The sequence below is a fragment of the Balaenoptera physalus genome, assembly GCF_965194825.1.
Source record: "Balaenoptera physalus genome assembly, chromosome: 5".
Lineage (NCBI taxonomy): Eukaryota > Metazoa > Chordata > Mammalia > Artiodactyla > Balaenopteridae > Balaenoptera > Balaenoptera physalus.
In genome coordinates this window covers 59,314,487-59,339,379 of record NC_138884.1, presented here as the reverse complement: position 1 = coordinate 59,339,379, position 24,893 = coordinate 59,314,487, and the positions used below count along the sequence as shown (strand labels likewise).

Here is a 24,893-nt window from a genome sequence, read left to right as displayed (position 1 = left end):
TCAAGTTTGTATGAGAAAATCGTGCTTTATGCGTTGTTGTTGGCTAAAGTAGGGAAACCTGGAAACTCCTGCCGTGGAAGAGAGCAACAGGCGAGAAAAGCGAGTTGCTGAATCCCAGCGCCTCAGAGGTGGGAGGGAGGAGTTCGGTACCTAATTTACTGATGAGGAAGTGGAGGGGTGACGTGTCCTCGAGTCTCATTCAAGACACAGCCACAGCTCTTTATTGAGAGTAGGACCAGGGCCCCGGGGGTTGCTATGGTTAAACTGTAGGCGGAAACTAACACTCTTTGGAAGGCAAGACAGGAGGAGCATTCAGTTATAAAAAACGGTCAAAAATTGGGGTGAAACTAAGTTCGTTGAGCAATACATCAAATGAGTCAACTGTGGACCCGGTGAAACCGAGTTGCTAACTGAACTGGCATTTTATGAACAGGGGCTTTCTACAGAGCCCACTGACTCAGGATGGCTTCGATTAACAAACTCCCGTGGCACTTCCCGCAGGACCGGAAAGCTCGGAGCGTGAGAGATGAATGGAAACCAGAGTCCGGGGCACGTGCGCCGCTCGGGGGGCGGGGCAGCCGCGGGCGGGGGCGGGGCATTGTGAGTTACATGCCTGCGTTCTGAGGAGGGCGCCTGGAGGGAACTCTGGTCGTGATTGGTCCGTCGTAACCAGGTAACCAAAGGACACATTCCGGTAGGCAAGGGCCGGCCGGGCTAGTTACTTTCAGTCAGGAGGCGGCGGCGGAAGGAGGAGGAGCTCCGGCTGCGCTCTCTCCCTCAGTGGCTGCGCGTCTCAGCGCTTGTCTGGTTCCCACCCCTTTTAAATAAGCCGGTCTGGTCACCGCCCTCACAGACTAGTTGGCACCCGGGAGGCGGCGGCGGCGGGGGTGCGGCCGGGGCCGGGCCCCTGCCCGGGGCCCGGCGGCTGGGCGGACAGGAGAGCGGCGGGCGAAGTTGCGTCTGCATGTGCGGCACAGCCCCGGCATAGCCCGGGGCTGCCAGTGCCCGCCGCGCCATTGTTGGGGGAGGGGCGGCTTCTGAGCTCGGCGGAGTCGGGGGACGTGCGGAGGCGGCGGCGGCGAGGAGTGAAGGCGCCCCATGGGGAACTCGCTGTGTTGTTGCCTGTGCCCCAATGCCAGCCCCAAGTCGGGCCGGCGCAGGGGGTCAGCGGAGCCGGACTGCGAGTCTGAGGTCTACAAGGCGGCGGCCGGGAACGCGGTGGCAGTAGCTCCGGCGGCAGCTACCGTGGAACCCGCCGAGTTGGATTTCGCAGGTGGCGAAGGCCACCACCTGCATCACATCAGCGACCGGGAGATGCCCGAAGGTAAGAAGCGGCTGGCGCGCCTCGCCCCTCGCGGGGTAGGCGCCGTCTGCTCTCGGGCTTACCTCTGGCCTCCGCCACCCCCAGGGTCCCCCGGGAGGGAGACGCCGCCTAGGGCTCCTTCTTGCTCGGAGTTGGCTTTCCCAGGGCTGGGCACCGGGAACGAAGGTTGGCTCTGCTTGGCGTCCCCACCCCTTATTCTTTACCAGTCGCGTCCGGCCAGTCTCCTTCCCTCTTCCCTACCCGAATGCCCAATTCTTTCCCCCGTTCCCATTTCCCAGCCCAGCCTGAGACCCTCCAATCCGCGGCCCTTCCTGTTCGTGGTTCTATTTAACATCTCGTGGGACTTAGCAGAGACTTTCTGGTGTATTCTCTCTTTTCTTAATGCAAATTTAAATACTCTAACTTCGGCGTATCCATCCCGTCTCCCTATCCAGATGGTACCTAAGCGAAGGAACTAGGTAAGGGCCTGATGATAGACTTCTATTCGTTAAGGTAGTGGATACTCGAGACAATTAAGACAAACATTAGAGGATTTGTCATTTAAATTCAAAATAGAGATGGACAGAGTCAGTGTGGTGTTCTTAACTAAAATTCTTTGGATTTTAATGTTTTCAGTCGCCCTGATAGAAGCTACTTTATCCCTTCTAACTATAATTTGAACACGACAGGAAAGAAAATGGTGGGAGAGGGGCTTAAAATAACTGTGAACGGTGTGAAACGTTACTGCCACGGCTGCAGAGAATAGTTGTTGGGTTTTTTTTCTTTACCAAAGGAGACCCCATGGAGTTCTGATTACTTTTAAATTCCCACTTTGACACAAGTATGTCTTCAGCTGCACAGCCTTAACCGACTTCTTTTGCACGTTGCCTGTTCTAAGGGAGGGGTGAGGTGGTTCCTGAGACTGCTGGACAGAAGTTTCAAAGGAGAAAAAACAAATTCAGATTGTAATTTGTAATATAAAGGTTTGGGAGTTAACATACCACATCCATCCTGCAGAAAAATGTCTCCATGGCTCCCTCCTCCGCCCCCCCCCCCGGTAGAATACTATTTAACTTTAAGAATGTTCAGGTAAAAGTTCTGAAGACTAAGTGGCTGGGGGTGGGTGTTGTCGGGGAGGAGAGGAGAGAGAGAAGAGAGGAAATGTTTGATTTTTGCCTCTAGAATTTTGGAAAGGGATGGCTCTAGGTTTAAAAAAAAAAAATTTCTGGGTAGCATAGTGGCACTTTAATAAAGACTGTTCTTTGAAGTATAAAACATTGTATCATAAAGATGTTAAAGCCCCACTGGCCCATTTGTTTCATTTAAATGCCAGAGATTATTTCATTATTTCATAGACGAAATGTCTTACAGCTCTTCTATTTAAATTTTAGTTGGGTTTATTTAATTTCTTTAAAAGTTAGAATAATTAAGCCTGTGGATTCACCCTTATGATGGACGTGGCTTTGTAAGTGGAAAGTACTCCCTTTTCAGAATAGTTAGATATTGTGAAAGAATGAACAAATTATGTGAATTAATTGTAGCTTTAAACACAAAGCATGTAAGTACTTGTGAAAACTGCTCTGCTTGTTGCTATAAGGTAAGCCTCTAAATGATTTTTAAAAACAGTTAGTAGTTGGCTAGTGTAGGATGAGAGACGAAAATTGGACCTTTATAGAATTCTTTTAAGATTTACAATGCATTTTCTTGTGTATTTCACTTGGCCCTTCCATCTACAAATAAGGCCCGTATATATTCTCCCTCTGTTGCCGATGAAGAAGCCAAGACTTAGAGATCTGAAATGACTGTGTAACACAGCTACTGAACAAAAGAGACAGACTTGGGAGGTGGTAGATATGCCAAATTCAGTTCTTGGGCTGCTTAAGAAACTGTTTAGAGTGCACCTTATATTTTATAATTTATTCATAAGTTAGGCCTATCTCAGCATACTCCAGTTTTGATTATTGCCATTCCAGTTTATTGTACACAACTCAGAAGCAACATTTACCTCTCCATTCTCTGTCTGTACATACATTGCAATGGATATGAATAAAAGTAGAAGTCATGAAATAGCCTAAATTTATCAGTCAGGTAAACACGTTGATATAATTTAAAGAGTTTGTTCTGGTGAAATCCAATTGAAGCCGAGAATGCCCTGGACAGAGGGACATTAGGGGAAGCTGGTAAGCGGGCAGGTAAGGTACTAAGCATTTAGCATACGACTATGTATGATAAGGAAGGAGTGCTAAATCAGGAACTGGAAAAATAGAGTTCATGAGTACAGAATTTACCTTTTTATGTTTAACATGATTGTTAAAATTTCATTTCAATTTGTCTTTTTTGGGGGGGCATTCAATAAAGTGATAAGAGAAACCTCAACTTCAGCATTTGCCTATTAATTAAGTTTCCATAGAAACAAGGTCAGAACACCAAATATAAAGTACAGGCACATTGGAAGTTTGCTCTTAATGTCTTTCTTTCAGACAATTTTGTATCAGTTTCCCTGGAAACTGAGAAATACCTACTCAGATATAAAACATTTTGGCTTTTCTACAGTGAAGAATTATTTGGTTACTTAGAGAAAATCGTACATAAATGATGCTCTGTCTTGTTCTTCAGAAACATTGGAGAAGAACATGATTTCTTCAAGCCATCTCAAAAAAGTAACTCCTAAGAACGTAGTATAGATTTCAGATAGACTCAAAAGAATTTTTTACTACTTTGTCTTTAACAGTACATCTAATATAACTGATGGTAGTGTCATAATAGAAAAGAAGATGCTACGGTCCTATTATCTGATTTTATTTTTATTCATCAACTTTTCATACAGCCTTTATGTTCTGACCTTAGGAGCTTTGCTAATTTTCTGGTGAAAGGTGCTCTCTCAAGTGACCCCTACCTCCCATCCCCCTGAAGAGTGGGTAGGGAAGGAATTGGCAATATGATGTGGAAAAACCTCTGAGCAACAGATCTTTCCTTTTTTTGGTGACAGTATTAATGAACATTTGATGTAAAAGATTTAGAAAACACAGAAAAGTCCTTCACTCACACTCAGAATATCCAGAATTTTTATTAATATTTTGGTGTTGATTCTTCCTGAACCTTTTGTATGCATATAAACATAACACTGTGTTTATTTTACAAAGATGGGATTGTTCTTTATGTGCCACTTTGTAACTTTTTGTTAGAAAGGAAAGTAACGACATGAAGCTCCTGTAACCGTGCTGACACCTAGAGAGTGCTCCAGGGTGATGTATTTCCATGCAGCTGCGCATAGCTCTACAGCCTGCCTTTTACCAACTGTTTACTGTGCCATCGAATGGTTGGAGCATAATTCATTTACCCAGCCTTTATGCTTGAGCATCTTTTATAATCCCATTATAATGCTTTATTCAGGGGACACAGATAAAAACTGATGCCTTGTATTGATACTTCCCTATAGCATTCTGATTGTACGCTTTGTCTTACGCCTTAATTAAATTCATAGGGTGAGTCATTTTGTAGTAAAGGTATTTGAACATTAAATGTTCTTTTCCCAAATTAAAGTTACCATTGATTTTTCACTGAACATTAGATTTCCTCTTTTAGGTTTTCGTGGTTCTTGGTAACCTGTCTTGTGTCTTTGATTCTGAGTAACTAAACTACTACTCTAAGAGATCTGAAATTAACTCTGGTCTTAGGTGACAGACACATCAAAAGACAGCATTAGAAGAAATCTTAGATGATGTGGGAAAATTGGGAGAAACTTAACTGGTTTTGGGTACACTGAAACATGATTATTAGGCACCATTCCAGAGGCAGGACAAACAGTGGTTAGACAAGACAAAACCCGTATCCTAACTCAGGTCCTTACTTTCTAGAGGTGCCTGGGGGCTGACGACACAAGAATAACATCAGGTAGTGAGAACAGTAAGAAAGAAAATGAAGGTAATGGGCTGGGGAGGAGGACAGTTTTACAAGGGGTGGTTAAAGACAGCTTCTCTCCTTAAGCGACCCATGAGCAGTCCTAAGAGAGCCGTGTGAGGCTGTGGGAGAAGAGGCTTCTGTGCAGTTCCTAAGAAGGGAATATGCTTGATGCGTGCCAAGGACAGAAAGATGGGTGGCTGCAGCTGAGTGAATGAATGCCAGGAGGAATGTGGGGGATTAAGACCTTGTATGCCTAGTGGGCCTTGACCAAAAAATATGAATTTTAGTCTAATTGTAATGGGAAACCATTGAAGGATTATATGCAGGGGAATGATGTTAATTCTTAGAAAAAGGGAAGGGGCGTAGAGAGGGTGGAGGGAGATCAGACCAGCTACTGTGTGAGAATAGACTGTAAGGGTGGAAGGAAGCAGAGAGGGAGACCAGTTAGGAGGCTGGTGCGGTAGCTCAGGTGAGAGCCAACAGTGGCTTGAACAAAAAAGCGATATTAATAAGGGTCTAAAATAGGCTGTAGTATATAGATTGCTCTTGCATTTCATTTGATTCTCACCATGTTCTGAGTTAGGTAGTGTAGGAATTCTTCTCTTAGGTATAAATTGAGTTGTCCAAGGTTTTAAAAATGAGTATTGATAGAGAGTAGGACTGTAAATTCCAAATGCATGGCAGGCATATAGGAACAGAATTTATTGTTGACATTATGTGAGCTTCTTTGGAATACTACCTTTTTTCTCACCCTTTTTTGTTGTTGTTGTTTTAGTGTATTAAAGTAATAAAACTTAAGAGTTAAAACAGTAACACTGCGTAATGTGAAATGAAATGAAGGTAACTTGCAACCCAGAAAGGTTCTTAAAAGTCCAAGAAACTGAATAAAGTACTCTTTAGAAATATATAAAACCAGGTGTACTTACCTATGTGTCACCTCTCAGTCATGATCACTGTAACGCTGATTGAGGATTAAAATAAGGCAAAACTGAGAACCAGGGTAGAGGCAGGTACAGAAGCAGTTGGAAACCAGAGCTGGGAAGTTTGGAAGCCAGGATTGTCAGAAGCTAGGAAAGCAGGATCAAGGCTTGGGTGAGCAGTAGCCTGGCAGGTGCAGGAGCCTGCTGTGTACCCGCTGGTGAGGCAGCCCAGCTCAGGGCTGGCTGGCAGGAGCTCCCTGACTGCGGTGGAAAGTGTGGACTCCAAGAGATGAAATCATCAGTTTACATGGTAATTGTAAAGATTGTAATGTTTGTATTATGAGCCATAAAACTAATACACTGCACAGTATAGGGATGCTAGGGCAGTTCAGTAAATGCAGTGGTTACCGTTAAGTAAACTGGTGCTCAGCAGTTGGCCCAGAAACTGCTGACATCTCCTGTTTATTTGGAATATATTGAAATCAATATGTCGATATTAATCGCTTTCTGAAATATGCTGCTTCTGTCAGATGCTTTCTTGGTCACTTCCCTCTCCCTCTAATATTTTAACAAGGAAAAATCATTTATCGACAGTTTGATAGCATAGTTGTAACACTTTTAGCCTTCAGTAATGCATTTCATTTGTTCTAAGTTGCCCATGTTTTCACACTTTTAACAACTGCAATTGAGATGGATCTTAACAACTGGTAGAATCTTAGATTGGAGGAAAAACAGTATTCAGTGTCGGTGGTGTTTTACAGGTTTCCTCTGAGGAATGTTTACATTAAGACCGAGTTTAATTTTTTTTTAATCATACTTTTTCTACATCGACCTATCATGCTGTCAAATAAGTTGCAATTTAAATTGATAATACAAAAATGATGGGTCTTAAAATACAGTTTTAATCATAACCCCTAATCATGAGCTCAAGAGTATTTCTCCTGGGTAAAACATTCTTAGAGGTTTCTAAAGAAATAACTTTCGGAAGAATCCATGTAATTTCCTGAATGCACAGTAATTTCCTGAAGTCTCTAAATTACTGTGTGTGCATGTGGTGGGGAGAGGGATGAGAGGGATGGTGGGTGGTAAAGCTTTGCTTAATAGTTGGCAGTCTTACCTTTGTGATAGTGAAGAGTGTGGTAGGTTTTATCATAGTCTCCTTAGGCTCTTGGGAAGATAGTTCATGGCAAGTGCAGAAATATTGTGTGTATGTATGAGTTTACTGTCTAATGGCTCACATGTCCATTCTATAAGATAGTGATGTGGTATTTTTCATTAGCAAAAAGTGCAAGTTATATAGAAAATTGTTAGTTATATAGGCTATAAACAAAAGATTAATATTTTCTGAAAACCTCATGCAGACTGACAGCAGTAGGGCCCTGGTGTTTACAGTACATTCAAATGATAGGCCAACTCACCAAAGTGGAAATAACACTGATAACTGTGGGAAAATGGTCAAACTGTGTAATCAAAAGAAATACAAATTAGATCTACAGTGAGGTTCCTCATTCATATCAGTAGGAATTTTTTTTTTTTTTTTCAAGTATCCAAAGCAAGGGTAGGAACTCAAAATGTCATGATTGGTAGCATTATACCCTAATGTGCCCCCCACCTTCTTTAGGAAGCAATTTAGCATTGTACACGGAGCCGTGAAAGTGATCTAACCTTTTGGCTTAGTCATTCCACTTCCGAAGATCTTTGCTAAGGAGATAAAACCATTATTTTAAAAAACTATGCACGTGAAGATTTTCCTCATAATATTTTAAGAATAGAACTTTGTAAGCACCAATCCCCAGCAATAGGGGATTGGCTAAGTCCAGTATAGGAATAACACTTGATGGGCCAGTGTGTATTCATTAAACAATAAATATGCAACAGTGGGGTGGAGAGCGCTTGTTAGTAACAAGAAGACATAAATTGTACACTAATTAGAGCTTTTTATAACGTATAAGAAAAGCAACTAAAAGTAACGGTTGTGAATCATTGTGTGTTAATGATTGTGAATGGTTGTGTGTAATTTTTAAACAGAGCATCGTTTTGTCTCATGCAGATTTTTGTTCATGATATTTGTTAAAGGAATGAGCAAGTGACTTTTACCTTTCCCCACCTTTAGTGTGATCATCAGTACTGCTGATTAACCAGGTCTCCTTCAGTTGCAAGTTAAAAGAAAATCACAGAGTTAAGCACTACTTGACCCAGGAGTTAAATGATCTCCTCAGTTCTGCTCTCCTCTGTTGATGTCTCCTGAAAAGCCTATCCCCTCATGATAGCAAGGGGAGTGTCCAGCAGCTCAAGACTAGCTAAGGATCCTAGAGTACAGTTCTGCCTTTCTCTTTTCTTGGCAAGTCCCAGGACAGCTGTGATTGATTGGCCGGTCCTGGGTCCTGTGCCTACCTTTGAACCCCCTAGGATAGAGTAGGGAGAGTGCCAGCTTTTTTCTGGTCACTTGGGCTAAGTTTACTTTTTTTTTTTTGCATGTTGTCATTTCTTTTATCCCAGCCTTCTTGATTTTTGTATTTAGATCTGTAGTAGCACATCTTGGTTTGGCGGGTGTGTGTGTGTGTGTGTGTGTGTTAAAGCTTGCTTCTCTTTGATTCTGGCACTTAATTTTCCTGGACTTCCATTGAAAATTGTTAAGTTTTACCATGCCATAGACACTGATAAATAATACAGCTACTTTGCAAACATTTCTGCTTATTTTTTAGATTCAAATGTAGTCTATTTACTTTCTTTTTGGTATAGGTAAGTAGTCATGAATTCTTTCGGAAGCTATAGGTTAGAGGCAGCTGTGAAAGTCTCTGCCTGCCATTTTGTGTACAGCTGAAATAATTTATTTTCCCATTGTCTTAATTTTTCAAATATGTAGGAGAAAAAAACTTTAAAATAATTATATGGGTCTTTTACATAAAAATGTTGAATAGAATATTTTCTCCAAAAGCAGCTTGATAAACTTCAAATTCAGTGAAGGAATCTTCATGAAGAACAAAGCAGTTGGTTTAGCTCTGTAAATTACTAGTGCTGGCAATGACATTAAAATGGATGGCTCAGATTCCTGTTAAAACGGGAAGTCCAAAATTACTGTTCGTGCAAAATTCTTTCTGGGTGGGAAAAGGGGATTCTAGGTAGATACATTTGTGAAATGCTGGGTTAGACAGAATTCACTACTAGACTAATTAGTTTTTAATATATCAATGTGTGTATTCTTTGGATTCTCTAAGAGGCAGGGATATATTTGTATTTCACTTTGACCATCAAAGCCATCTTTCAAAAACAGATCAGTTATTATGTGGTTTGGGAAATAATTGCCTTAACCATTACTCTTTATCTGAATCTTGGTCCAGTTTCTTAAAAGATTGGTTAAATGGCTTGAGATGGACTTTGCTGAGGAAGTGTCATAGGGCTTTTATGTTTGTTTGTTTGTTTGAAACAACAACCTTACTATCCTGTGTGGTAGCTTGTGCTTGTTTTGTATTTCTGCCTAAATAGAAGACGCTATCCCACCTGGGTGCAAGGTGGGCTACAGGCAGACCCACCTTTTCGTGTAGGTATGGCCAAAATTTTTTTCTAGTAGCCCTATGATCTGCTCCAGAAAGTACTCTTAGTGAAGCCCCAAATTAATCATGCAGCGTGGAATGAAGAAGTGAGTTTAGCTTTGGAAATAGAGGGCAAAGTTAAAAATCACTATCATGGAAGTGTTCCTCTAGATTAGAACATTGAACTTTTATGTAGTCCTCTTAAATCTGCCATGATGAATAGCCCCCAGATAAACCACAGCCAATTAAATGAGTTCACTTGTTGAATGGAGTTAGAATTAGCCATTTGATTGTCTGAAGAACATTTGCCAAAAGCAACTCACTTCGTTTTGGCATATTTGATATATTGAGCTGGTATCTGACAGTAGTTGGCCACAGCATAACTTGCTTCTTGAGACTGTTCCTGGAATGTGCTAGTAATATCAGCTTTAAAAGAGGGTGACTGAATTTTTAATTGATAAATAGGAGGGGAGTCACATATATGATTCATCTAAAAATGGCATAGATTATTTAGGTGCAAGTTAAAGAAGTCTAAGACATAGCCATGGTTTTATTCCACATGTATGGAGAGTTTCTACAATTTTGCTGTTTCCCAATAGAATTTTTATATTGTGCCTTTACTAAAATTGCCTTTTTGTCATTACTAAAAGCTCTTCTCAAGACTATTAAAAGTGGTTTCCATCAATGTGTAGCTATCTTTAAAATCATGTACTTTTCTACTCAACTAAATCACCACACCTTTTTCTCTTCTTCCTATACAGACTTAGCTTTGGAACCAAACCCTTCTGACCACCCAAGTGCAAGCACACTTTTTCTGAGCAAATCTCGAACAGATGGTAAGGCAATGCTTTTTTTTTCCCTGAGAAAAAGAGTGAAAACTGTTCTTGTTTTGTGTATTATAGGAGGTACTTAGAAAAACTCTTACAGTGGTTTAAATGTTTCACTTTTTTATGTATTCACTTGTCTTATTTTAATATGTTGATGATACAGTTTCCTTTAGTTGTCAGTGTTTTAGGGAGGAGAACACTTGGACTATCTGTTTATACATTTTGCCACCTCTTTATCAACATAGTCAACTGGCCACATGATTTAGATGTGGTCTATTTCTCCATGCTACTTTGTCCTTTTCCCCTTGCTCCGAAGAGCACATATGTTAAAGACAAATGATAGGGTTTAGATCACAGTTAGGTTTTCATTTGATCAAATCAGAAAAATCAGTTGTTATATATGGGAATTGAGCCTTGTGATTTTGGCCCTGTTTTACACAGTGTTCAACCAGACGAGCCTATCTCACATCCAGATTTATGCTACTCAGAACTTTTAAGCTATTCAAAACTTTCTCATCCTAATGTAGTGCTGTGCCAGGGTAATAAGAGCAACATGCCATATGGGGTTTTCCAGAAGATTATCCTCAGCATGTGAAACTCATATAAATTTCCTGTGTCCTCCTTGTTTTAAGATGAGAATCAGAACCGTAGAATATTTTGCACTCCTGCTTGCCTGCTTGTCTTCCTTAATGTTATGTTAAATCCTAGTTTATTTGCTAAAAAGCCACACGTGACCAAGTTTTTCAGTTGATTACGAGAGCAGGAATACAAGAAGTGAACATTCCATAATATTTAAAGTGAAGCAGCACAATAAAAAACGGAGGTTTGGTTTTTTGTTGCTGTTGTTTTGCTTTTTGTTTTTTTCCGTTAGATCACTGGTTTTTAGAAAAGGATATAACTCAGGAACAGCCAGATGGAAGAGATGCATAGGGCCAGGCATGGGGACAGGGCACAGAGCTTTGATGCCCTCTGCAAGGGTACTACATGCTCACCAACCTGGAAGCTCCTGGGGTTTCTAACTTGCATTTTTCTAGTGTGTGTACTTGAGCCACTCATTTCTGGTTAGGATTGCTCTATTTCTCAGTTTCTTCCAGAGCCATGAGCTGCTCACATGTAGAGGGGCTCTGGAGACAGTAAAAGAAAAGCTGTCCCATGCCTGTCTCTCTCTTCAGCCTTAAGGAATCCGTGCCTGTGATGCCTGTCTGGAGTTAAAGGAGGCAATGTGAGCAAGAGTGTGGCCTAAGACCCTCTTCAGGCTTTTATTCTTCTGGCCTTTGTTGGAGCAAAACAGTTTTGTGTGCTGTAGATATGTTCATTTAGGTCAGCACACTCATTTTAAAATTTACGTTTAACATAGGTTACTTTCCAGTTGTGTATTTTTTCAGTAAGGTATTTGAGTAGGTTACCATTAAGTGGTTCAGGATGCTTCCAGAGATCCTGGTGCGTTGGGAGATGAGTGCCTGGCCAGAAACTGGTTCGTAGAGTTGTCATCTGTAGACTGTGGTAATTAAAGTAAGCTGTGTGTAAATGAAGACTTAGAAAATACTCCTGGCTAGTAGTTCAGCTATGCAGCAGGTACATTTTTTTATTAGCTAAGTTTCTCACCTGGCCTAATTTGCTTTGTCCTTTTCTTTTGTAAATGGGGAGTCTTTCATTTGTACCTAATACAGAATATCTATTAGGTCAAAAAAGTGAAACTAAGTTTTTAGATTTTACTTATAGGACTCATCTTGCTGGGTGATTTAAATTATATATTTTGTTGGAAATTATTTTAAAAAATAGAATGGAATTTTATCTCATTGTGTTATTGGTAATCCATCAGATAATTAGTGACTACTTTTATTTTTCTATGGCATTTGTATCAGAATTCATCAGTTAATTTTTTTTATTCTTAGTGCGGGAAAAGAGGAGGAGCAACCGTTTAAACCATGTAAGTAAACAGTTGAAAAGTTAAGAAATTAATAGTTTGAATTAAAAATATGTCTGCCATGGTTCCTAAAAAATATGATGGATCCAATACTGTTAGCCTGAACCTCTTTTTTGTAGATTTTCTAAATCTCTATTTTCCTAATTCTCAAATGTATTCAGGAAAGTCTTTGACTTAGTAGTGCCCATTTTTTAAGGGTTCTGACATTTAAGTTAAATTTCACTAATACGGTTGTAGTATAAAGATCTGCCTTAAATTCTTTTGCCTTATTTTTTTGATCTTATTTTTTAACCAAAGTAATAAAAGTATAACAGGTAAGTTAATTTTTAGCACTGTCCATTGACTTCTTGTCATAGCAGGTGAAAGCTTAGCTTCTTCGCTCCACCATGACGTTATTTCCCTCCCTGTGTTCCCTCAACATGTATCAGTTTTTATTAAATCAGAATCAATGTTTACATTACTACGACTCTGCAAATATTGTGCATTGCTGAGCCATAGAGTTCTCTGACTGTGCCTCCTCCTTGTACACCCTTCATTCTTTTTCTTAAATATTAATGAAATTGGAGCACTTCTGCACTTCTCTAGGATAACCCAATCCCCCTTTTCCTAGCCAACGTGATCTCACACAGCCAAATGCAGTAAGTAGCTCCCTGCCCGGTCTCCCTGCTTTCACATTCTTCATTTTTTCTGTGGAATTAATTTCCTGACTATATTCACTTGCCTGTTTTCTAACAGCTATTTTTTTCCCCAAATGTTTTAACATTTGTCACATGCCTATCAAAAAAATTTTCCGTCTACTAAGCCACATCTGTTCCATTTTTTTCTTGGAGACACTTTGCCCCAATCTTTTGTCTTCCTACTCCCATATAGACTAGTGTTCCCCTAGGCCTGCTCTATGCCTCTTTCCCTGGGATATCTGTGTGAAGTCATCTGGGATCTCACATAACTCTGCTCTCTTATGTTGGATCCCCTATGTCCTAGATTCTGTTTCCCTCTTGTCTTGTTATACTTCCTTGTTTTACTGGAGCACATTTTCCTGGGAAAAGGGCACATGGGCAGAAAGTTTATAGAGATCTAGCCTCTCTGAAACTCCTTCTATTTGATAAAGTATAGAATTCTCAGTTGAAACTAATTTTTGCAGTTCTAAAGACATTTCCCTCTCATCTTCTCATTTACACTGTTGCTCTTAAACCTGTTGAACATTGTATGGTACATTGTACATTACCGATTTTAGTCATTTTCCCCCATCCCTTCCTTCTCGGGAACCTTTTAGTACCTTCCCTCTCCCTGGGATTTTGAAATTTCATAATTTGGTTTGGTATAGACCTTTTTTGTGTGTTTCTTTGATATTCTGTTTTTTTCTTCCAGGTTCCTATTATTCAGATGTTGGAAGTCTTAGACTTACCAGATCGCTAACTTTTTTCCCCTCCTGCTTTGCATTTTGTCTTTTTGTCCTGCTTCCTGGAGATTTCCTTGACTGTGCTCTAATCCTTCTATTGAATATATTGTTTTGTCTACCTTATTTTCAATTTATAGAGTTCTCTTATATCCTGTCATTCTTTTTTTCACTGATGCAATTTCAAGTTTTCATTTGCTCCTGAGATTTTATCACTCCCATCAATTCCTTCTTCCTGTTTTGTTTTGTATTTTTAAAGCATCCTTATATTTTATTTTATTTATTTATTTTTTGGCTGCATTGGGTCTTGGTTTCTGCACGTGGGCTTTCTCTGGTTGCGGTGAGCTGGGCCTACTCTTTGTTGGGTGCGTGGGCTTCTCATTGCAGTGGCTTCTCTTGTTGCGGAGCACAGGCTCTAGGGCGTGCGGGCTTCAGTAGTTGCGGCTCATGGGCTCTAGAGCGCAGGCTCAGTAGTTGTGGCGCATGGGCTCAGTTGCTCTGTGGTATGTGGGATCTTTCTGGGCCAGGGCTCGAACCCGTGTCCCCTGCATTGGCAGGCGGATTCTTAATCACTGCGCCACCAGGGAAGTCCCATTCCTTCTTCCTGTTTTGATCTCTCACTTGTTGGGGGCTTCCCTCAAACGTGTGATGGTCCTTGGCTGTCTGTTAAGATCTAATTGGAAGCATCACTTGGACAACTCGTTAACTGATGGGCCTCACTGCAAGGATTTGGGGACCACGCCTCTGAACTCTGAGCCTGCCTTGGGTTCTGTAAGACAAACTGGTTTTCTTGTTCCTGTCCTAGTCACTCTCTGTAGGTACCAAGGTTGTGCTTCCTCTGTTCTGCCATGTCAGTTACCACTCCTTTATCTAGTCTTTTCACCTTTCAAACATTAAAAATCATCTGCTGTTTATCCTGTCTTATGTATAGCTTTTATAAAAAAGGCCTTTAATTCTAATGAGATGATATCTGAAAGAAGGGGGAGAGGAAATAGATTTGTGGTCAGTCTACTCAAACTTAGATTTATTCTTTGAATATAGGTTCTGAGTTTGAAGTTTAATTCAATATAATTAACGATATTAATTCAGACAATATTTTTGATTATACCTATAATTAGAATATTATACTTTTCTACTAAGGCCTTGAGTATGAATTCTATTCAAACCACTCACCCTACCATATTGTCCATTAATGTGCAACATAGATGGAGTATTACAGACCTTTCAGTTAAAGTCATTGATTCTTAATAAACGTATCCAAAACTTGTGAAAAGGGGGAAGAAAAAAGTGAACTTCAGCTTTATTCTCTTTTTTTTTTTTTTTTCATTTATATACTTTTATTTGGGAATGTTTAAATCAATACAGAGAAAACGAAATTTCAGAGACACCGAATATCATTAGTTTGGATATCATTACTTTATTATAAAAGAAACACGGAAATTATTTACAGGATGAAAGATTTCAGAACTTCAGTGGCAGCTTCACGTGATGCCATTGGGGGAACGGGCAGCTTCACGTGATGCCATTTCAATAGTGACTTCTTTTAGTCGACATATTTTCCAAGAATGTCACCATCTCTAAATAAGAAATAATCCTTGTCATCTAGAACTACTTTGGTGCCTCCATATTCTGGGAGAAGAACTTTATCTCCAACTTTCACACTAACTGGTTGAATCTCTCCACCCTTTCCTTTAGAGCCTGATCCAACAGCTACTACCATTGCTTGCAATACTTTTCCTTGCGATTTTTCTGGAAGCATAATGCCTCCTTTGGTTACAACTTCGGGTGCACTTCTTTCAACTAATACTCGGTCAAAGAGGGGAAGAAACTTTCTAAATGCCTGTCCTGCCATGACTCGGGTTGCCGCACTTCGTACTCTCGCTCTCTCCAGCTTTATTCTTTTAATGGGTTAAAATCAGAGGCAGTAGGCACAATGGGAAGAGTCACTGGGTGGGGGCAGGATTTCAACAGGTACTTGACCTTTAATGATAAGCTTTGAGGGTTGTTACTTACTAGCCTCCTAGGTATGATTATTTTCTAGTCTTCACCATTAAACCTGAAGTCTACTAAGCAACCTTTCCCCTTATAAAGATTGTAAAAGTCCATGTATTTTGTCCTTAGTGCTGAATGAAGATAAATACTCTTCTTCAGTGACCAATTGAAATAATACCTATGAACATTAAACTGTCAGTAGTGTTTTTTGCTACTTGTTTTTTTTTTTTTTTGTATTTGCATTTTATACCCTTATGTGTGTCAGTGCAGTTTATTGAGGTTGTGAGCCAGCAATGGTAAGGCTTTAATCATAAAGGACAGTTATCTTAAATTTTCAAGCAAGATGAGAGGAAAGTAATCTGCTGGCAGCTAACATATCTAGGCTTTGCTCAGAGGCTTCAATTCTGCCATCCTTTAGTGAACACTAGATGCTGGAAAGTTTGAATAGTTTCAGGAGTAGGCCTGTGGAAGTGTTTCTTTTGTAGGATCGAGCCAGTAGACTGTAAGTTGCTGATACATTAAATGAGCCCCCATAGGACTATAGAGCACATCTAATTAAAAATTTTAAATGTTTTAGCAGTAATATTTCCAAAGACAAATCAATATACATTCATAATAGAAAAAAAAGTTTTTAATAGAGGAAAACAGGATAAATAGCACCCAAAGCTCTACCAACTAGTCTATATTTTGGTACATTTCCTTACTATTTTTATTCCCCTCATATATATAGATTTTTGGTCAGAATTGACTTTTATTACGTGTAGTGTATGTCATATTATACCCTAATAGTAGTGACCTTAAAAGATAACCTGCTTCATTTAGAATCAAAGTATTTGAATGAGTGAATTTTCATTTTTCATGCTGTATCTGTTTTTTGAGATTCTAAAATTACACATTAACCAAATAGCTTAAGGACCATATCAGAGTTTTAGTTTAAAACATTTCTAGCTTGAAGGAGAAATTAGTCTTCCAAATAGTGATACTTTTCAAATATGTTACATCTAGAACTTTTTGTTAATAAGGAATAAGTGGCTTTGCATAAAGCATCTGAAACAAGCAAAATGGTGTTTTATATATGCCATTTGGATATTTCTGATTATTGGATACTGACAATTTTTATTTAAATGCTCTGTATTTTAAAAAGCATCAACTAGATTTTCTCCCTGCCTCACCTTTCATGTATCTGTGGAGGACATTGATGGGAGAGTGTGACAGCATGGTGAAAACTATTTTATATTAATAGGAGGAAGGAAGGCTCATCTGAATTAGTAAACAAACAAAAACCAAAACCAAAACCCAGCTTTAAAATTGTTTGTATTCTGTGGTATTAAAGAATGCTACTCTTCCTTCCAGTGGCTTTCAGTGATTGGGATTTGGTTATTGGCCTTACTTTAAGGAAGAGAGTTGTCCTAACATAGTTTAGGCCATTTTAGTATTTGACTATTGCCGTGTTCATGGGCTCTTCACAAATAAATGGATACTTCTAAAGTGTTTTAAAGATAGTTCATTCTCTAGAGGGTCTCAAAAAGTTCTTTGTCACCTATCCAACACCACTGTAGATAAATTCTCACGAATTTGTATCTTTAGTAAGATTTACCTCCAGTTGTAACTGATCTTAAATAATTTCTCAAACACTTGTTGAATCCTAATTTGTCCCAGATTCTGTGCTCAGTAGCTGGAGGTAGGAGAAGAATCTTCCTAACCTGGAGAAACTTGTTTACTTAAGAGGGTGGTACTATGCAAGCAGCTGAGACCATGGAACAGTTGGTAAATTAGATGTGTGAGTGTGCAGAAAGTGAGAAGTTTTGTGGTGTGCCTGCTGGCAAAGGGATCCTAGAGGCAGATGGGGTCAAGCTTGCTGGGACAGGAGGAAGAAAAAGGCATTGCAGGCAGAGAGCAGCATGGGTGAGGCAGGAGTGTCAAATAACACGTAGAACAGAATTAGTACAATTTTGAAATGAATGGCAAGTATTCTCTGAGGTTCTCACTTGAGTAATGTACTGGCAGTCTGACTTAAACATGAAGTGAGAAGTTAAATTCTCAGAGTTGTTTTATCCGTTTTTTTTGGATGCGAGAGAATCTTTAAGCAGTACCTTTTTGTCCTCCAGATAAGGAAATTGAGGCCCAGGGAGACTTATGGCCCCCAGCTTTTTAGTGATAGAGCAGCCCTGGCATGCCCAGCCTCTGATTGGAAAACGTTTGTTTCGTCACACTGTCTCCTGAACTAATACATTTATTATTGGTGTTCATTTACTGCAGTCAAATGCTCCTACATCGGTATTACATAAAGCATTACGTTTTATTGTAGTAAATGAATAGAAATAGGAAATCTCAGCTGCATTTCATTGCTTAAGGAAAAAACCCTGAAATCTTATTCTAAACTTTTTACATTATTATAAAGGTAATTTATAATAGGTGCTTGCCAGGTTTGATTATAGGTACTATATCAAGGCAGCATTTTATAACCCATTTCTCAAAGCTCGTCTGTGGAAGTCAGAGTATAGAGGTTTCCCATAGAGCTGCACATGATATCACACTCAGGCAGTTCATGGAGTGTAAGAAAAATCTTAATGCTTTATCGTTTGACATTTTAACCAAGGAAAAAAACACACTTTATAGGTTTAACTTACTGTGACATTTTCTTCTATTTCCCTTCCCCTTCAGGTATCTCCAGGGCAGCTTACTAAAAAGTACAGCTCATGCTCAACAATATTTCTAGATGACAGCACAGTCAGCCAGCCTAATCTTAGAATCACAGTAAAATGGTGAGTACAAGTAGCTTGCCAAGGGCTGAGTGACAGACCCCCTTATCGCTAAAAGCATCCTAGCCATACATAATTTCATTCATTTGAATTGTCCTTTTCAGTGATCAGGTTAAAAAACTGGTGTCAACTATAGATTGATTTCAAGGACCTAAATATGAATTTTCAGTTTCCATTTTAATCTTAGAGCGCATGATAGAAGGGAAAGCCAGTTAGCAAATAAGAAATCCCAGAAAAAGTATAAATCTTCATTTGACGCGTTTCTGTTGCTAAGCCATTGTTGAACACGATGAGAAAGAGAGGTGCTTTTGATTGGCTGTTTCTAGAGACAATTATTTCTGTATGAGTTGTAGTCCTCAAACAATGTGCACTACTTCGGAAGCTACTCTTAGAAGAAGGAACAGCTTGTCCCCTACTGGCACCAAAGCGAATCTGCATTTAAATTTCATTGGATTTTGTCAGATTTATCCCACTGTGCTTTTTTTTTTTTTCCTGCACTCTTTCTGTATGAAATTTGACTTCTCCTTCCTGTCCCCCAAAGAGGGGGAGAATATATCAAACCAGTCTTAAGAAATACACACTCAAGCTTAATTTCTTTGTAGATGAAATTTGTTCAACTGAGGTTTTAACTTAATAGACACATTTAATTTTTGTTTATATATATAAATATATCTCCAACACACTGTATCAATCACAGCAGAGAACAATAAAAGAGGTGAGGTTTCGGAAACATGGCTGTGGTCAGGCTTATACTTAAGGAGACACGAACAGTGTCATGATGATGGAAACTATTCTTTAATTTCTGGGAGCACCTCATAGTCCACAATTGGCGATGCACTTTCAAAACACCCTAATGATGAACCTTTCAAGCTTATTTAAGAGAAAAAAACCAAACGGGATGCAGAGCTTCTTGCTTCCTCCCTCGCGGTTGTCCACGAAACATTAACATCTCCTTAGGATATGAATGTTGATTTTCCAGAACACAGTTTTGGGAAATGCTATTCGAAAATATTAATGTCCTTATCCTTAATTTTATTTGTTGTATTAATTTTATAAGCTAATTATATTTTTAATTGGTTTTTAATGTGCCAGCTCTTTTTTTAGCTATTTAAATTATCAGTAACTTCTACTTTAATTAAAGACAGCAAGTTCACAGTCATAATAATGTAACTTTCCTCTCTTGCTTACAATAATAGTTGCAGTCAAATCATGTTTCAGCAAAAACTGAGCCCCATCTCTAAAGTCCTGAGTTTGGGCACTTATCACATAATCACTGAATGTTTTTATTCAGCCAAGACACTGAATCTGTGGGTACAAAAACCACTCTGCTTTGGCTAGAGTCGCAGCTTCTTTTGAATTCAAAAGAGTCTGATGTCCAGTATATAATTCAAAAGTACTTTGAAGGTTAACCTTGCTCAGGGACTTCCCCGGTGGTGTAGTGCTTAAGAATCTGCCTGCCAACGCAGGGGACACAGGTTCGAGCCCTGGTCTGGGAAGATCCCACATGCCGCAGAGCAATTAAACCCGTGCGCCACAACTACTGAGCCTGTGCCGTAGAGCCCGCGAGCCACAACTACTGAGCCCGTGTGCCACAACTACTGAAGCCCACGCACCTAGAGCCCGTGCCGTGCAACAAGAGAAGCCACCACAGTGAGAAGGCCGCGCACCACGACAAAGAGCAGCCCCCGCTCTTGGCAACTAGAGAAAGCCCGCGCGCAGTAACAAAGACCCCATGCAGCCCAAAATAAGTAAAATTAAATAAAATTTAAAAAAAAAAAAAAAAAAGATTAACCTTGCTCAGACAAGTAGGTTTCATCCTTTTTTTTCCCGACCTAGTCTAATTTTTGGAAGTACAGTAAATTTTAAGTTGCTCTCATGAAGTTTTAAAAATGATCATTCATCACATTCATTATTGGTGAAATAAAGGTTTACTGAGAAAATTAATAGGGCCAATTGACTTTTAGGAATGATTTTGAAAATGTTTATCATGGGGTTAGTTTTCAGTGGGGTAGTTGTTCTCAGTGGGGTAGGTGAGCCTTATTAGAATCACTTATGCAACTTTTCAAGATGTATGTTTCTGGATGCACAAAGTCCACCCGCCTGCCCCCGCCTCCAAGACACAGTGTCTGTGTGTCTGTCTGTCTGTCTCTCTCTCTCTCACCCACGCACACACACCTTTTGACAAGATGGGGAATGATGTGAAGCATGATTATATGGACAAAAGCATCCCGAGTGATTCTCCGATCTTAACCCTAACTCATTCATCCCTAAACTTTGCTGCACGCTGCAGTCATCTGGGGATCTTTAAAAACAGTCCTGATGCCCAAGTCATACCCAGTGCCGGTTAAATCAGAACATCTTGAAGCAGAAGCCAGGCAGTTTTTAAAGCTTCTCAGATGATCCCAGTGTGCAGCTGAGCTTGGGAGCCACTATTTGGTTAGAGGGCAGGAGAAAGGGAACTGCTTCTGATAATTAGTGGGACCTTAGGTAAGTCAGTTTTAAGCCTTGGTTCCCTTATCTGTAAAATGGGTTGTTTAATTAAATGTCATCCACGGTTCAGTGGTCCTTTCCATCATAAAACTTCTAATGCTGTGATTTTAAAATCAATTTGAAGATGAAACTCTGAAGCACTATAGAAGTATCCATCTTTGATGCTAACGGTGTTACAGGCCTTTATACAAGTGCTAAGATTCTATAGACCTATTATAAAATTCAGATTTGCCTTCCCTCAATTATTTTGAGTTTCATTTTAGACACTGAGAACAAAGGGGAGCATGTAACTTAACCAGAGAACCCCTTTGTTGCCTAATATACAACAGCTGTGAATAACTTAGGACTATAGTAACTTAAAAAAGACTACCTAAGGACTTGTATCTATCTGTTCGTTAATACTTTATTTAAAATAATTTGGAAATACCTGTCATTAATAGTATACTGTGTACTATTATGCTGTCTTATTAGCACTGCTTATTTCAGGATAGCTAGACCTATCATCAGTTTTGTGGCTATAAAATTTTGCTATTAAATTTTCTAATAATTATGTAAAAGTGATTTGAAATCATTTTGGTATAGAGCACTTTTATTATTTACTTTTAGGGAAATAATGGAAAACGGATGGGTAGGTGGATAGCGAACTAAATCAACTGAAATGCAGGGGCTAACAAAAAAACCACACCCCCACACACACACCCCCACACACACACTACTATATGGCTTCAATTTAAGCATGTGTATAGATAGATATAACTTGTACAGGACAGAAGGTTTTGTGGGTAGAAGGACAAATGACAGGGGAAATATGTAATAATTTATATATTATAATAATCAACCAAAACATGCCTTCTAACAGCATATCTAGCATTTTGGGTCTCCTAATTTTGCTAAAAGCTGAAGAACCTAAAACAAGGGGGAAAGCACCCACGTGGTACTGTTCTGAATTCGAGGATTTCGGGGCCACTGGGCCTCTGGAAGGTCTTCCCTCCTTGCTAACCCCTTTTTAAAAATGTCTTCAGGCCTGATATGATAAAAATCAGTTATTACAATGTATTTTTTTTCCTCCACAGTATGACCTTAGCAATATATTACCACATAAAGAACAGGTGAGCTCTTTTAAAACCTATCTTGTTATTCCAGCTAATTAATTTACAAGGTATCAAGTTTCGTGTTAGGTAATAACTATAGATGTTACTGGCATAAGCTTTTATTATTAGAGTGCTTTTATTACAATATAGAAGTGAATCATTTATTTTTCTCTTAGGACCCTTAATTCTTAGGTTACTGAGCATCCCAAAGAGTATTTGTTTATATGGGTTATATTGGTAATTTACTGTATTAGAAATTGAAATTGAGAATTTAAAAAATTAAATCCATTGTATGTTAAAACAGGGTTTGCCTTAGCACTACTGAAATTTTGAGCTAGATAATGCTTTGTTGTGGGGTGTCGTCCTGTGTGTTATAGGATATATAGCAGCACCCTTGGCCTCTACTCACTAGATGCCAGTAGCACCTTCTTCCCTCCACATTACGACAACCAAAACTGTCTCCAGCCATGGCCAGAAGTCCCCTTGGGGGACGAAATCACCCCTGATTGGGAACCCCAGTGTTCAACATAAGTCATTTTTTTTTTAATGAAAAATAACTATTTTCCACAACAAAAAATATTGAGAGAAAAGTATCTCCTTAATAGAAGACAGCTGATTCTCATATCTATTCTGTCTTCAGTCATTTGTTTTGAAGAAACAATGTGAAGAAGATCCAGCCGCTTGCAGATATATAGTTGGAAAAAGATGTATTTTTAAAGCCTTCAGATAATTTGGTATATTCTGTGATACTGTACCAAAAGTCTGCATGTGCTAGTTTCTTAAATTAGTTAAAATGGAATTCTAAATCATATCAATGAACTTGTAATAAATACTATGTTAAATTAATACCCATTGATCTGTCATGCATACTGAGTAGATCTTTTTACCTGTACCTGACTCTATAATATTATACATTGGTCATTTGGAAAGTATTGGTTCACATTTCTTTAGACAGTGTCAAAAACTCACTTTTGTTAGTATCACCACCAGTCTTACCAGAAAAGTCTTTGAAGTGTTGAGAAGTTGTCAAGTTCACAATAGAAGGTAGAAGTTTTCCAAAAATCCTGATATTTTTAGCTTGATGGCTTGAATTTTATCATTGGCAACAAATAACTTTAGAGTTATTTTCCTTGAAGTGACAGGCTCACTTTGTTCATTTTTGAAAGAATGACTGTGTCAGTTGTACATTCAAATAACGATGGTGTTCGATGAAAAAAGTGTTTCAAATAAAGATGGTGTTCTATGAAAAAAATGACTTACTGCCAAGTCACAAGTGCTTTTCCTTAACACAGCCATATTTCAGTATGTAAAAGTGCTTAATGCATACTTTCCACTTATTCAGAATATTAAAAAGAAGGACCAAGGTTTAAGAACACTATTAATTTTTACTCTTTTATCAAGGATGTTCTTAAAGCAGATTTTTTAACTGCAAGTGGCAGTGAATAATTGAATGACTTCTAATTCAGTTTGGTACCACTGCCTTGATTCATGCTCAGAAACCAGCAGTTTTACCCACTTTTGCTTTTATACATCCATAGCAAATGTCACACAATGTGAAGGGCAGGTAGTGTCTTAGTATTCTTATAAAAGCAGTTTTGACCTCTTGGGCCTCCTGAAGGAGGGGATAGGGGAGAATCCCAGAGGCCTGCAGACCACATTTAGAGAACCGCTGTTCAAATGAGCGCAGTGTATTAGTGTGGTGAAATTTTAAATTAAAAAGCCTGGTTTCTTTTAAAATAAAAAGACAATTACATTTTTAACTCAAACTATTTAAAAGAGACAAGAAGAAATACACAATAAGAATATAAAGAACTAAAGAGAAAAAAACGGGAAAAAACCATGAATCTCATATTCACATTGATTGAAGTTAGAAGAATTTATTGCCCACCACCACTGCTTTATAAAATGTTCTTGCATATTCCAGTGTGAGGTTAGAGGAGTGAAAATATATTGGTTTACTAGCATTGCCTGTTAGGGAGGGTCAGTGCTTATAGAGGCAACTCTGGCTGGTTGTTGTAGAAAAGATTTCACAGAACTTGATGTGCTGAGTAAAAATAGGTCAGGAAACCTTTCTAAGGGTGGAATCCAGGAGAAGAATTTATAAAACTGTTTGCTTCGTTGAAGGTTAAGCTTCCTCTACCCCTCTCTCTACTCCTAGCAGATATGTTACTAAGATAGTAACCCCTGAATTAATTTTTTAAATGCACATTCTTATTTTATAGAGATGCAGATAGATCCTTGGATATTTTTGATGAGAGATTACATCCACTCACAGTAAGTGTCAGTTTTATTGAAGTGGTATTTTTCTCTTATACAGTTGTGTTTATTTCACGCTGATTTGCTTTGAAATTAATTACTAGAAGAAAATTACTTCCTCCAGCTCGAAGTCAAATTCATCTTCCTTTAAGTCTTCTTCCCCACGCCATGTTGTGTCTAGTCATTTTCCCTAAGGCGTGTTGTATAAGGGGTTGATGGATATGAACCGAGTTGCACTTTGTGTGAATAGTGAGCAGGTAAGTAAACATACCCAAGTAACAGAAAATGTCTCTTTTTAAAGGATGATTTTCCATAGCATCAAACAATATAAATATTTGTAAATAAACCTAATCTGATAAGGCCTCTAAGAAGAAAATTAGAAAACTGTTTACATTTTAAACGAATTAAAATGACAAAGTTTTAAAATTCACTTCTCCGGGCGCTCTGTGGCCACACGTGGCTGGCGACTGCTGTACAGGACAGCACATTCTTA

At 39.1% G+C, this 24,893-nt stretch overlaps 1 protein-coding gene across 1 annotated transcript in view; it reads left to right on the top strand.

Moving 5' to 3' along the window:
- The first annotated feature begins 659 nt into the window (after positions 1-659).
- Positions 660-24,893, top strand: part of LOC309661871 (cyclin-Y-like protein 1) — a 34,763-nt gene continuing 10,529 nt past the window's right edge. Inside the window, exons 1-6 of the mRNA XM_082464012.1 lie at positions 660-1,324; positions 10,421-10,495; positions 12,382-12,416; positions 18,466-18,566; positions 22,127-22,162; positions 24,367-24,418. Coding sequence (XP_082320138.1) covers positions 1,099-1,324; positions 10,421-10,495; positions 12,382-12,416; positions 18,466-18,566; positions 22,127-22,162; positions 24,367-24,418 — 525 coding nt within the window. The 5' untranslated portion in view covers positions 660-1,098. The remainder of the gene's footprint in view (positions 1,325-10,420; positions 10,496-12,381; positions 12,417-18,465; positions 18,567-22,126; positions 22,163-24,366; positions 24,419-24,893) is intronic.